This window comes from Leuresthes tenuis, unplaced genomic scaffold (assembly GCF_036924035.1).
Source record: "Leuresthes tenuis unplaced genomic scaffold, fLeuTen1.0.hap1 SCAF_14, whole genome shotgun sequence".
NCBI lineage: Eukaryota > Metazoa > Chordata > Actinopteri > Atheriniformes > Atherinopsidae > Leuresthes > Leuresthes tenuis.
The window spans coordinates 15,139,728-15,154,840 of NW_027325368.1; the positions used below are offsets into that span (position 1 = coordinate 15,139,728).

A 15,113-nucleotide genomic window follows, 5' to 3' on the forward strand; every position below is an offset into this window, starting at 1 on the left:
ATCAGGCGTACGCTTCATGTGTCTGAATCTGTGCTTGAATGTAGTTCCCCAAAATGATCTTCTTTTACATTTGTTTTTACATTTACATTTGAAAATGGAGGTTTGACCCATTGGCAAGACTGACTCTTTCACTATGAGACAATGGATTCAGAAAAGAGGCAGAATTTCAACCACTCGAAAGAAAGTGGAAGAAAGTATTGTGTGGTTGTTTGTTGCTCTTTGTCACGACCGAGCTTATAGGCTGCAATGTAAAGATCAACGCCACGGTCGGCCATGAATAAGGGCTTTTTTTCAAGTTTTTTAAAAGCAGCTTAAGTATTGTGTAACCCAGTTAGCTCAAGCAGGTGGTAGAAATAGGTAGAAAAACATGCATTTTCAGAGTGGTATGTTGTTTATTCACACCTTCGTAGGTGTGGCCAATTCACACTATGACAGCGATGCTTCACTGGCCAGTGGGTGTCCACAGGGGTACGACAGTCTACCAAAAAACATGAAACATATTGCTTGGCTTGGTATTTAACCAAACATTTAGTATGCAATATTAATTGAATAATTGAATAGATTGAACAAAAAGTGTGAAACTTGCTGTTACATAGAGAACAGTCAGCAGCTAAGCAACAGCAGTCAGTTGTCGATGTGTACTTGGGCAAGACACTGAACCCCACGTACGCTCTGATGCATTCGTTAAAGATTTGCAAAGACTATTACACTGATTACACTACTATGAGCTGTAAGAATATATGGTTGAATGTGGCCTGTAGTGAAACAGTGGGGTGACTGCGGGGTCAACAAGACAAGAAAAGTGTTATGTATTTACTCAAAAATACAAACTTAACTTTTTTCTCCAGTATAAGATACATATGATCAATGGCCCCTTTGTAATGCAATATGTTGTATTAACGGCAAGTTCCACTAAACCATTGAAAATGTGACTGCACCTGCTTCGTTGAATATTGATATGTTTCAATGCAACATCATCTCAGAGGTGTGTGCTCCAATTAGAGGGCCAATGGCATTGCTCCACCTGGCTTGTTTGGCAGAGCTGAAATCCTAAACAGAGATGACAAGTTGTAAACCTATTTCAGGTGCCTAAAATGATGGAAGGAAATTGCCCAAGTTAGTCACAATCCTATGACTGCCAGCTGCAGTTTTTGGCCCCCGAATGTGCACTCATCCAGTTGTTTGTAAGCAAGAAAGCTGTCTAAACAGATGGAGCAACTGATCAATTTATAGACACAAAAATAATTGGATTAGTATCTCTGTCTGATTATACTCTGCATTTTTTCGATTCCTTTCTTTTTCTGTTTCTGCCTCACCTACCAGTTTTTCACATTGAGGTTGAACAATTTAGTCAAAGCAAGAAATCAAAAGCTCACTTCAAAGGTAAATGTAATTCACTGTAGCAATAAAGAAAAAAAAGACAAAAACTAGATCAAACTTTTAAATGTGTTTTTTTTTTCTGCGATTCATTTTATAGTTGAGGGTATTTTACAGGTGGCCATTTTTCTGTAAGCTGAATATTGTATGTCTTTCATGGGCTGATATGTGAAATGGCAGTTTCATTTCAGCCTTCAAAAGGGGACAACCCATCCAGTCCTTAAAAGAGAAATCACTAGGTAATGCATGATCTGACCACATTGTTCACAGCCTCTTCAAACCCATTAAACTTTCACTTTCCTACATATGCAGAGTATTCTACTGGGAATAAAGAGTAAATGTGAAAACCTTTAAAACTCTATGAAGCCAGATAACTTGAAAAAGGTTTGAACTTTTGCACTTTCAGCTTCAGAAAGTGACGGGCTGAGTGCTAATAGACTTAATTTACCATCGCTTCAGGTGGACTGTCATTTCAGTTGTGCTTCAGGTATTTTTCTCGTGGTTGTAAACATACTAGTGACTATATTTCTAAGTCTATTTTGTGGATTTATGTAAGTGTATTGTGAGAGCATGTATATTAGTGCACATGGTTTTATGATGGCTCGTGTGCTTGTCTAAGAGCATGTGCACTCACTCCTGGGAAAAAAAATGAGTATATTAGGCCAACTTTTAGTGCCTGAAGCATGTTGATTCTCTTTTCTCAGAATGAATAGGTCTGCCTATAATTGAGCCTCCACTAAAATTGTGTCTTGTTGTGTGCGATCCGGCATCAGCCTGCACAATGATCCTGTGACTAAAGTATAAGCTTACATGCACACATTATCATTCTATCTCCTTTTTGGTCTATGATAAAATTAAAAAAGTGTCATTACATGTAATGTTTTATTTCCATTTCTTTGTCATAGAAACTGTATCAAACAGAATCTTCTGTAATGACATGGTGGAAATGATCAGCTACGTCTAGCTTTGTGCACGTACATTAATCAGTGTCACTGTAAATGAGTGTCAGCAAAGTTAACTAAAACTAAAAGCCTCATTTTCATTTTGCTCAGATGTTAGACTGGTCATCAGAATAACAATGCAATGCACAACTTGTCAAATCAGGCAGGTAAGCAGGCAAGAACATTAGACTGCTGACAAATTGAAATCAGCAAACTGTCTATGTCAGCCCATTTAGTTATAAGAACAGCACAATGCAGAATGTTATGTTATGTTGAGCACAGTTGCAAAAAAGTAAAATTAATAAAAAAGGGATTCTCAGGGGATGCAATTGCCTGCGTGTCAAATTATAGATGTTTTTTTTTTGTTGTTGTTTGTTTTGTTTCCTAGACTGTTCTCTTTAAGGACTTTTTGCAATGTCTGCATTACATCAGGTATGGAAAAGTGAAAACACATGTTGCATCAGGTCAGAATCAGTTTGTGGAAATTTCAAAGAGTTATTGAAGCTATTCAAAACCCATGGAGACTTTCTTCTAAAATGTTCATTAAGTCAAAGAAACAGATGGCAGTAACATTCAGTACAGATATGTTTGGTGTGAAATATGATGGTAACAGCCAGTTCCATGTAATGCTATCTGTCATGCTTGTTATAGTTTGAGAATAAAACATCTCACATACGTAGCGGCATCTGTCATCATAACCTCCCATAAGCACACACACGCTATCCAGTGAAACTAGCCAAAGGGACACTGCTTTAGCTAATAGCTTTGAATAGAACAGTTCCAGCTGGCTTCGTCCATCTCAATTTTTCATCATTTTCTTGTTACACATTTTGTTTAGCGAATTCAACAATTATAAATGACTACTGTCATGTCAGACAGCAGCTGCATGCTTGAGGTAAGGTTCCAAAGTACATTTTCCATCTCTTCAGCATAGAGTGAAGGGCTTTGGTTTGGAGTCATTTCCAGCAAGGCCACAGTCATCTTTAAAAGCAATGGAAGCACTGTCTGAGGCGAGGCATCCTGCAGATAATAAGCAGCTATCTCTTTGTCTCTATTTTTATTTTTTTTTAAGATACACTGCATGTGTCAACATGGTTAGGTGCGACTCCTTTTCACCACACACATGCACACATACACAGATTTAATGAAATGAAAGATATGCCAGTTCTGGTTCAAAAGAGGACTGTTTGAAAAGTGATGTGTGTTTTTTTTCTGCAGAATGTGCACTGAGAGTCAGACACTGAGAATGCATTAATCTAAAAGAACAAACAAGCAAAAAAAAAAGCATTTAGTTTCCTTGTACGAGACAAACTTAAAAGGATGTCTGCTTCAACATTTGGAGTCTCTTTGTTTTTCATCTATGTGAAAATATACTGTTTTTTCAACATTTCCACCCAAAATGATCATGAAACAGTCTGAGCCAGTAAGGTGAGATAAGAAGACCACCATCTGGTTCTCACAAAGGGAACGTGCTGAGAGCAATCGCCTGCTTCACCAACATGAGATACATTGTTGTGATAAGCGGTTCTTGAATGCAAACTACACAGGCCCATCTTTAGCTGCCTTCTGTCCACACCCACTTGAACATGCTAAAGCAAAAAAGGAATTGTACACAGAATTATAGTTAACTCATTTAAACGTACACACAACAAGCAGTCCTCACACCATGAAACATGCTCTGCAGGTTGAGTGAATTGCTTGAACGTTGACATCAAGTTCAATAACTTAAAAAATGAGCTGCTTTAAAATAGAAATTCAACTCTGCACCATCATGTCTCAGCCGATATGTGACAGTCTGCTCGAAGCATCCACGTCTGTTTTTCTTCTGTGCGGCTTTTAATTCAGTGTGTCCCTGCTCTCGCTTCCCCACTCAATGGAGACAGGATTACAGCAGCATCACTCACAACACGTCTCTGCTGAAATCCATCTATCAACATCGTCCCTGAGCAATATTTCTTTATTGCTCCCAAGTGGGAAGATCAAATATGTGGTATTGCGTGATAAAATGTATTCAAAGGTTATTTGCCTTCTCCTTAATAATCCCTGCAAGACTTTTTTTTTATCTTTATTTTCCCCTCTAAAGCCAATTACTTTACATTAGATCAAAGGCGTTTATGTATCATTTAAGAGGATGAGCTGAATGTAGTGGGACTCACACTAACACAAAGTCATGTATTTATGTTTCAGTGCTGGCACAGTAACAAGAACAAATGCATTCATGTGCAGACACACAAGTACAGTTGTAAATATTTTTCATACGGTTTTCTGATTTCAATTTGTCTCCTGTTCTTGCTCTTTTTTTCTCACTCCTACAGGTGTGAGTGGGCAGCAGTAGTGAGGTTTGATCACAACATGCCACTGGCGGCGCAGGGCCACCGGGCCACTGTGCCCACAAGCAGCTGGATCCTGGCTTTGGCTCTGCTTCTTGCTCTTCAGGTAAAGACTGTTTACACAAAAGAATTGGCACTGTCTGAAGCTATTTTTTTATTTTCATGATTTATTTCCAGTCTATTTTTTTGGCATATATCCTTTGAGATTCTACCCTGGCCAGTTTATACCCAAGTCAGCATGTTTTTTGTGTAGTTTACTTTGGTGAGTATACCATTTTAGGAAGTAAGACCAAATAGAACAGTTTGCCTTGGTAAATTTTGGGCTTGTCAAACTTCCTGATAACCCATGCTGTGCAATGACTGACAAAAGTTCCCATTTTTTTCATCAAATTATGAGATGTTGTGTCTATGGTGTTATTTGTCAAATGTAATTCTTACTTGTTCTAAGACTATTGTTTAATCATAAATAGGCTGTTAATAGCCACAGCGCTATACTTTGCCTTAGAGGGTATGCATCTACGTCTATCTCAGCATGTCTTGTCATGTTATTATCTATCTAATTTCTACACTAGAAAACTCACAAACCAAAGCCTGAAAGCATCTAAAAGTCAGAATGCCCTGTTATGCTTCAAAGAAGGATTTGTCAATGAAATGAAGGTGGCAAAGTCCCAAATTGACATTCTGGTTCTATATGGACTGTTGTTCAAGCTCTACTGGAGCTCAGATCAACTGGTTAGACAAGCATATTTATGACAGATGTTTTACTTTTCAGTACCCACTGTCAAAGATCCAGGGAAAAAAAGCATGATTGTTATTTTAAAATGTCAAGCAGCTTTCTTTGTAAGCATAACAATGCAACGGTCTCCTGTGAAATTTATTTTAGTCTCAACAAAGCAACATTTGCCAGGCTGGAGCCCATCCCAACTCAAAATGAGCAAGAGTCAGGTTGCTTATTTAAAAACAAAGATTCAAAGATGGATCAAGATCTGAGTCTTACAATTTGTACGGTGAGCCTGAATCACTGATACATTTCAAGGAGCAAAGAAAGATACTTTTCCACATGTAATGTCAAGGAATAAAGTCAAATGGATACAGATGGTTTAACAAGGAAGAAGTAAGTCATTTTTAGATTTTTAAACACAAGTTAGCAGCCTCCAGGACATTTAAAGATCTTCATCTGGAGATTACAACTACTCCAGTAGAGCAGCTATCTTAGAGCACAAACACAGTGTGAAAAAAAGTAGCATGAGAGAAACTGCATATTCTCCTGGTTGTAAAGAGCTGCTTGTGCATTCTGTGAGCAAAAGGTGTCAGCCTGCAGAGTAGAAACTTGGGGGAAGCATGAATTTCCTCCTTCATTTTGTGTCCTTTTTATAATGCATCAAGATGACACAAACCAAACCATGAAACAAAAACATCTGTCTGTTCTTATACTGAGTTCACTCATAAAAAGGTAAACACTGAGCCTAACTCCACAGTCTGCAACACGTTGACTTTCATAAATAACACAGAACTCCAAGTTCTCCGAGCTGCTCATACCTACTGCAATTTTAAACATGAAATAAGTCAACAGAGAGCAGAAAGTAATATCTTTGTACAAACTCAAAAGTAAAAAGCACACAGTAACTCACCCTACGAGGATCCAGACATCTGTATTAAGTGGTGACTGTCGCCAGTTAAAATGGGGGCGTTGAATTAATGGCACCTGTCACACAGCTGACAGTGAACAAGATTTATTGTAGATTTGCAAAGTTATATATCTTCTTTGCAGACAGGTGGTGTTGTGGATAAAACAACTATTGTGAAAGCCCCCCAAAGCATGAAGCCAAATAATTTGCTTGCATATTTTGTGGTCTTGTTATGTTGTTGTTTTGTGGTCTTGTTATGTTGCTATGGACACAGATGTTCACGTTATATTTATTATATTCTATTATATTCTTCTCATCAAAATCATTAATAATTCACCACACTTTTCAGACTGTCAGATGAGTAAAGCATACTTGGTAAAATGATGGAGCTGCAGCTGGAGGACTGTGATGTAAACAAACCTCCCAGTTTGACTCAGAATTTCATCACGTTCTCAAACTTGTAGAGATGCTGCAGCATCTGCAGCTCACTGTGGATATTTGAAATAAGCTCTCATTTTCAGTGATGTACAGGTCCTCCTGTGTCCTCTGGAGTACAGATGGTTTGATAAATCAACACATTTCCTATGTATAGATGCTAGATTTCTGTTGCATGTAAAAACTTTATGCTGTTTACTGATCATATTGATTCCTTGAAGGAGAAAGTAGAATTCCCCAGCTGAAATGTGTCATGTGCTTGTTGTTTACCTTCAAATATCCTGGTTATAAATGATTAAAATGCCCTTCATTAAACTGAAGGAATCTAAAGACAGACCCTTGGGACACACTTTGAGCTGTTTCTGTACTAAGTTTTGGTTCAAACAAATATGTCTGGTGTCATAAATGTTTGAGACTTATTTTCCTTAAGACATTACAGCAAATTAAGGTGACCTTCAATGGTTTTGTGAAGAAGTGTGTCATAGTTTGAATGAGACCAGATCCAGATGTTAGTCGGGCTGTAATCTACAACACTTAGCTGCAGCTTAGCACTGTCTCTGCCTGAGAAGGGTCTTAGTTCTAGACTATGCTTTATTGCAAGCCTGAACAATATTGTTACCAGTCTCACAAAAGATAGATGACAACATTTGGGACATATTGTAATACTGACATTCTGAATGCTTTTATGTACTTTTGCAACATTTTGATTAGGCGTCAATGCAATGCTTGATAAATCAGTCTCATGCATAGGAAAGTCACCAGTTGACCTAACACCAGTAGATCTCGAACACAGGTTTGTAAGGACTTTTATATGTTGAAACATTTGTAATAATTAGCATCCACCTTGCAGCAGTTGTTGTTATTTGTGAGCAGAGTTGTAACTGACTTAAAATGTTTTGGGAGAAAACTTTTTGCTACTTTATTGTGGTCTCTAATAAGTTTCTTTCTCATTGAATCAGGATGATAAAAACAGATTAAGAGTGTGTTTAATCGTCCCTCAAAACATCAATATTAGATTTAATCAGAGCAAACTTTAAACATTAAGTTTCTGTCTGTGCAAATTTCACTCTCAGAAAATACCTTTAAGGCTGTTGTCACTGGCTAACATCTAACCCTCAACGCCTAAAGGAACATTGTTGCGTGTTTTTTTCCATCAAATTGAAAAAAAATTGGATGCAGTTTCACAAACAGATGCTAAAGAGCTTTTTTTCCTTATCATATTCCATTTTTTACATACATACCAAACACAAACTTTTCACTGCAATCCTCATCTCTAATCCTGTATTCCAGTTGCCTCTATGAATGTTTGAAATACATTTGGCTCTCTTCTCCTGTCTTAGAATTCTGCTAAAATAAATAAAAAGCCTCACCTCTTTCTGATACATGTTGATGCACTAGATTGCACAACAGCTCTTCACCATTTCATACATGTTTTCCAGCTGAACTATCTACAGTCACTGAGCCTGCTTTCTTAATGCCACTCAGTGAATTAAAGTTGTAACCCAAGACGGTCACATGCATGATTAAATCACATGCATTTCCTCTCCATTAAGAAAAGAAATAGAACAAAAAGGAAGGTAAATTGTAAATACAAATCAGTTATACACTCTATTTAACAGATAATAGTACATAGATGATGTATCAGCTTTCTAAGGTTAGAGATGTCGATGAACATCTCAAAGCTATGGCATTGAATTTGATGAAAATAAATCTGTTTCAGAAGAGATTTTCAGAAAAATGGGGAAAAATTCACTGATGTTTTATCTTTCACGCTAAAGAGGAGTGGGACCATCCAGATTGTTCTACATGCATGGATGATAAGCTAGGACCATGATGCCATGGGGGTTCGTTAGTGCACATGGCATGAGCTACTTGCATTCTCTGAAGACATCATTAATGCCAAATGATGCACTTTGCACATAATTTGGAGCAATTTCTGTGGTGGCAACATTTTTTTTAGTAAAGGCCAAACCACACACTGCACGCATTTTCACAGCATGGCGCCATTGCAAAAGATTTCCCATCAGCGCTTTTAAATCATGGAAATCAAGAAAGAGCACGACTTGTTGTATATGATGAAAGAAATGAAACATGGTCAGACTTCTGTTGTACTAAGTGTCTAACAGTATGTTCATCTTTAATGTAAAGGTGCAATTAGGGATACAATAAATGTATTAAATAAATGTTGTGCTACGGAGATGCTGTTATCGGAGACCAAAGCACAACGTCTCTTTACTTAGAAAATGCTCTTTGGCTTAGAATCGATTTTTAGGTTTAAAATAATTGCAGGGGGTTTGGGAGTTTGCAAACATATGATAACATTTATGTTTTGTTTGAGTTGATGCAAAGCATTGATGGTGAATATGTTTGATTTTGTAGTTTAGGTTGGAGGAAGAGTAAGAAAAACAAATATGACAACCCACAAAGCCTTAAATGCTCACACTCATTTGCTAACAGATCTCCAGGCACATTGCTTTGACATGCTGAGTTATCCAAATCTTGACAGATCTGCCATGGTTAGTTGCTATGAAAGCCCTGTTGAGTGGGCTGAGCAGACAGTGCCTCTGAGCTACATTTATGACTCACAAATCAAACATAATTCATAAATTACAAAGTTGAGTAGAGTAGAATGTTCTTAATCTAACAGTTATCCAGCTGAACCTGTGGAGTTCAGGCGTTACTCCCTGAAGATGTTCTGTTCCTCCCATCAGTCTTTTCTACTTGAAAAAATGTTGCTTGCTTAGTATCAGAAATTCTCTTGTGACACACAAACAGCACCATGTGAAAACTACTATAGAGAACATTCTTCATGTGCTTTTTACTATTGCCATCATGTTTTTTTTTTGTCCCCTTGGGTTCTGTCCTTTGTCTTCACTCCATCATTTTGTAAATGCACACATACAAAAAACAACCAGAATTCCTGAGTCCAAACCTTTGTTTCACATTGTCTCTCTCCCCAGGGTGCTGCTCATGCTGCTCCATCAGGAGACTACAAGCTGGTTCGAACCACCAGAGTGAGGAGGCAGACTTCAGGGGGTTATCAGCCCCCAGCTGCTCCCTCACCTAACCAGACTCTGCGGGAGCAACCTCTGGTCTTTAACCATGTATACAACATCAATGTACCCTTGGAGTCACTTTGCTCTGTGGACCTGGACACCGCCGCACCACCGGGCTCAGGTGACGGTGAGGACTTCGGATTCAATAAAGGTTCTGGTTGCGATTTGATTTTATCCCTCATCTTCAAGGCACACTCAGCAAGGATTATGTATTTTAAAGTTTTCAGAAGTTTATTTATTATTTTCCCTTTACAGATTCTCATGGTGAGTTGGGATCCAGACCTTCAGTAGAGGGTCCAATGGATCCAATTGAACCAACAGAATTTACTGAGCAAACACTGGATGCTGACAGCCAGGTGTGGTTTTCAACTATAATATATTTGATGTTATTAGGAGAAAATATAAGGAACAGTGAACACAATCATTTAGATTAAACATCACACGTGGAAAGGACATTTTTCTAAGAAACATCTACTTCAACAAAGCATATTCATGATCATATGTTGTTCTGTCTAGAATTGATAAGTACTTAGTGAGACGAAATATCTGTGTAAAATCTGTAGACTTCTAAAGCGGTTGTACAAATTCTGCTGACTCAATCCTAACAAAAGTTAGGGAAGGAATTAGTGAACAGAGCAGATCATTTAGTGGCCTGAAATAAATGTTTCTGTCAAGAGCTTGTAGAGCGCAAAAAAAAAAGAAAAAATTTATAAATAGTGGAACCGTCTCTGCCAGGTTGCTATAAACTATATTCTAATACATTATAATGTTTCTGTTTTCACAGTAATGTTGCTGTTACTGTGAAAACCTTTTAAGCTGATTACAGTTAACTAAACTAAACATAGACCACTTGAAGATCAATTAAATGTGCCATGTCACATTACTGTTATCTAATTTGTTTAATTAATTCCCTTAGTTGGCAAAATTAGCTTTTAAACCAAACTGGACTGTGTTTCAGGTAACATTCACTCACCGCATCAACATCCCAAAAGCAGCTTGCGGTTGTCCAGCAACAACCACAATCCAGCAGCTCGCCACCAGAGTGGAGATGCTGGAAAGAGAAGTTTCCCTGCTCAGAGCTCAGTGTGGATCTGGATGCTGTGGTGAGGGCTCTGCCATGGGTGAGTTCTGTTTAAAACCTACAATTAAGCATATGCTGTATAGAAAGTTACCCTTTTTTCTTGCTTATTTCGATTTATCGTAAGTACAGCACACTTTTGAAGGCAAATATAAAAAAGAACCAAAAGAAAAACACCAGAAACTGGTTGTTTTGACATGGCAAGAAGAAAACAGTAAACCAGACAGAGAAGATGAGACGGATGGCACCCGTGTTTTTTAGTCTGGAGGGCAACTTCTTTCATCTGCTACACTGTGGAGAAAGGCTGTGGTGAAATCTTTGATACTGCTGCTATTATAATATGAGAGGATTAGAATGGACAGGACTACGGAATATATTATAGTTAAAGGATCTGCTCCAATGACACCATCACCCATTTCAAATACTCTTTGATAACGCTCCATCTCGATAGTGAGAATGTGATTTTCTCCTGCAGTCATGATCAGAATCAGAACGAGGATGGAATGCTTAGCTGAGGGGGACAGTGGCAAGATGGACTAACACAAACTGAAACAGCTTTTTATGGCTGTTTAGACAAATGTTTTTCCTGTCAAGGCTGTTGAAGCATGCCAACCTGTATAACTTAACCTTGACTGGATATTTACATAACATTACATTTGATTTTTTTATCTTAACCAAATCCAAGAGTATTTTTGTCATGTAACACAGTGTGTATACCTTTTTTTGCAGGACGTTTGGACTTTGTCCCAGGCTGCAGCGGCCATGGAAGCTTCAGCTTTGATCTGTGTGGCTGCATCTGCGATGAAGGTTGGACGGGCAAAAACTGCTCCGAGCCTCGTTGCCCAAACGACTGCTCTGGTCAGGGCGTGTGTATTGAAGGGGAGTGTGTGTGTGACCGTGACTTTGGAGGTGACAACTGTTCAGAGCCACGCTGCCCTTCAGACTGTTCTGGTCGTGGCTTGTGTATCGATGGGGAGTGTGTGTGCGAGGAGTCCTTCACGGGGGAAGACTGCATGGTTGGACGGTGTCTCAATGACTGCTCGGATCAGGGGTTGTGCATCAACGGGACATGCCAGTGCCGACCCGGCTATGTGGGAGAGGACTGCTCACTGGTTTACTGTGCCAACAACTGCAGCAAGAAGGGAGTCTGCAAGGAGGGCTTCTGTGTCTGCCAGGAGGGCTTTGCTGGAGATGACTGTAACTCTGGTAAGCTATCAAATTCTAGCCCCCCCCCAACACACACCTTTAGCTGGATCTGCAAGTGCAAAAAAGTACTTTGACATGTGCAGTTCAATTCCCTGCAGCAGAAAATCTGAGCAAAAAGTCATCCACCCTCACACTCAGCAAGAAATGAGGGCAGAAAACCAGCAGAAACAGATTTCAGTCTGAATCCAAACCACTGTTTTTTAATTCTAAAACACAGTTTCTGAATTAAAAAACTTAAAGCTCTTTTCCTTTTGTGTTGGCGCTGTAACATTGAATGGGATTCCTTCCCGTTTGTAAATGGCTGTCACTGTCATTGAGTATTTCTATGCAACATTTGAAAGCATACATAACATTTATGGGTGTAAAACTGAGACCAAAATGCGACACAGACATCCATGATCTCTCAAGGCTCTGTCTTCCTGTGTTGAGTTATTTCCCCCCCCACTGCCACTTTTTCCACTTATCTAATTTTGTTAAAACATGGATTGTTTTGGGACTTTTTACATAGCATAAAAGGCAACCTCTGATCACAAATTTAGTTCACAAACAGATCATTTGCTATTCAGAAAGAAAGTAGGTGGTTTAAGTGTTCTTCATACTGATCCTCACAATTGTGTAAATGTGTGTGGTAAAGAAAAGCACTAAATAAGTGCTCTATGGATGTATGGGTGAATAGTGTTTGCACTCTCACCTGTTTTGAAAGTGGTCTGGAAGAGTGAGAAAGGTATGTACTAATGCAGCCCAATTTACAGGAGGACTTTGGGAGTACCATGGCAAGAAATCTAATGGTATTTTAGCTCATCTTTCTGATAAAATGTAATGGAACTGAACAACTGTCTTGCTATTTCTTTTGTTTAAAGTCAAATACTCTTTTTTTTTTTAATTAATGGGTGTCACAATTGAAAGAACAGACTCGTACTCCAAAACAAACTAAGCCAACACCAACATTTAAACCTAACTCTGATGCCAAAAAAATGCTCATAAATTCCCATGGTTTAAGGGGAAATGAAACAGAACAAAACAAACAAAAAAAACCCACATTGAATCAGATTGTGTCTCTTTTGTTTAAAGTTCTAAAATATTGTGTTTCAGAACTACAAATGCACATTATGTGTTTATGTGAGCACCTTTGGTGCAGACTTTGGATAAGAAATATATGTCAGGAAATCACTTGGTAAATGTGCATATGTTCAGCCATGAGGAGCTGGAAACAAGCCTGTCTGGTGAAATTTGTTGGTGGAAGTTTAAATATCGTTCAGTGAAAGAGCGAACTGGAAATACATCAGACTGAGTTTGTTTTTCTTCACAATCAAGACCTTTTACCTGCAGCCCTGCACACACAGACAGACACACACACAAAAGAGAAACTCTATAAAAGATATCTTAACGTACATCAGGATGAAAATGTGACATTCACTGGAGTATTTGTAGAGGCGGTATGACACCATGGGTTGTACAAGTCCCATATGAATGCTTAACATAGACAGGTTCGGGCTCCAGTTCCATTTATTAACATTTAATCAAATACAAAATCAAAATCATCAAATCACCTAAAGAGAAAAATAACTTGAAAAAGGTCATGAGAAAATCAGGAAATCCTCACATTTAAGGACCTGAAACGAGCAAATGTTTAGCCAGTTTGCTTATCGCAGCAGGTGTTTTCTTTTATCAATTAATGAAGGAGATTATTAAGCTAACCACCAAGTTGGATAAGGGATAGATTTCACAGGTCTGAAAAGAAACAGCTTCTGACATATTTATGTATAAGTTCAGCCTGAAAAATAAACCTGCCTGTAAGTGCATGACGCACTGGACAGCAGAAGATATAACAGCACTCATTTGTCAAAAGTCACATTCATCCGGGGAGAGAACCGTCACATTAGCTGCAGCTGAGACAGTTTCTGAGCAGTGCTTGCCTTTGTTCAAAATCATCTCTCCATGCCAAAATTCCACATCATCCTGTGCCATTTGAGGCACCTGTCAACAAAGTGACAGATGAGGACAGACAGAGAGAGTTATAAGAAGATGGGGATGGGAAATCTTATTACAAAGGCTGATTGGTCCATGCTAACCTCTCATTTAATATCCATACAAAGTGAGAGAGATAAATTGCTTATTTCTTTGTAATTAGCCAGTGCTTGTAGGGGAGAGTTTGTAGAATACAAAACAAAGCAGTTCAATTACCAGTACGCAGGTTGACAGACTTTCACGTTATCAAAAGCTGGAGAAAGCAGCGTTCGTTTTTGCTTCAATTATGGTGACCTGCACTCCCCCAGTATGAGAAATAATAGATGCTGTTGAATTTAAATTGATATAGTCATGAGTTGATATATGACATGTATATTTTTACATAAAAATAATGTACATCTATCCCCAAAGCAGATATCAACTTGTGTTGAGGACCGACGCTGAATTCTTACAGCAAAGGTGTAAGTCAAACAAATTAATCTTGGTGACACTGTGGAAAAGTTGTAGTGACATTTTTGCTTTGTTGACACCCTCTGCGGTGGGGATTTCCATTATGTTATATTTATTATACTTCCATTTCCATTATTATTGTAGATATCAACATTGCAATAGAGCTTTTATGTTATGAGTCATACATCAAGACCACGATCTTCCTCATGCTTTCCTGCTTTATTGCGTTGTTCATTGTCCCGTTTAAAAGACTGACATTAGTCAGCTTCATGGCGCTATGAGTCAACAACTTGTCTTTTTTATTATTATTTTTTTTACTCACAGCAGATCTGTCAGCATTGTGTAAAGTAGTTGTGTATGATACAGTTCATGAGTGAAACAAGTAGGGAATGCCATCGCTGAGCATTTCCATCATAGATGTTCAGTGCCTTAAAATCAGAGTCTGAATTCCGTCAACTTTCAGGGTGGGGCTAACATTTTAGAGCTGGCAATCCGAACCATGATTTATCTCATTTTAGCATTTAACACATTCATCTAGTCAAGTAGAAACACTGTTTTTTTGTGCACATTTTATTGTCTTCGGTTCAGCGCAGCTCTCTAAAGCTGCTTCGCTCCTCTCTTTGAGCTCAGTTTCTCTGTAATTA

At 38.4% G+C, this 15,113-nt stretch overlaps 1 protein-coding gene across 5 annotated transcripts in view; it reads left to right on the forward strand.

Moving 5' to 3' along the window:
• tnr (tenascin R (restrictin, janusin)) overlaps positions 1-15,113 on the forward strand; it is a 153,710-nt gene that overhangs the window by 78,325 nt on the left and 60,272 nt on the right. For all 5 annotated transcript variants that reach the window (XM_072363524.1, XM_072363527.1, XM_072363526.1 and 2 more), the window contains 5 exons: positions 4,634-4,754; positions 9,672-9,918; positions 10,023-10,123; positions 10,726-10,888; positions 11,575-12,051. In XM_072363524.1, coding sequence (XP_072219625.1) covers positions 4,671-4,754; positions 9,672-9,918; positions 10,023-10,123; positions 10,726-10,888; positions 11,575-12,051 — 1,072 coding nt within the window. In that variant the 5' untranslated portion in view covers positions 4,634-4,670. The remainder of the gene's footprint in view (positions 1-4,633; positions 4,755-9,671; positions 9,919-10,022; positions 10,124-10,725; positions 10,889-11,574; positions 12,052-15,113) is intronic.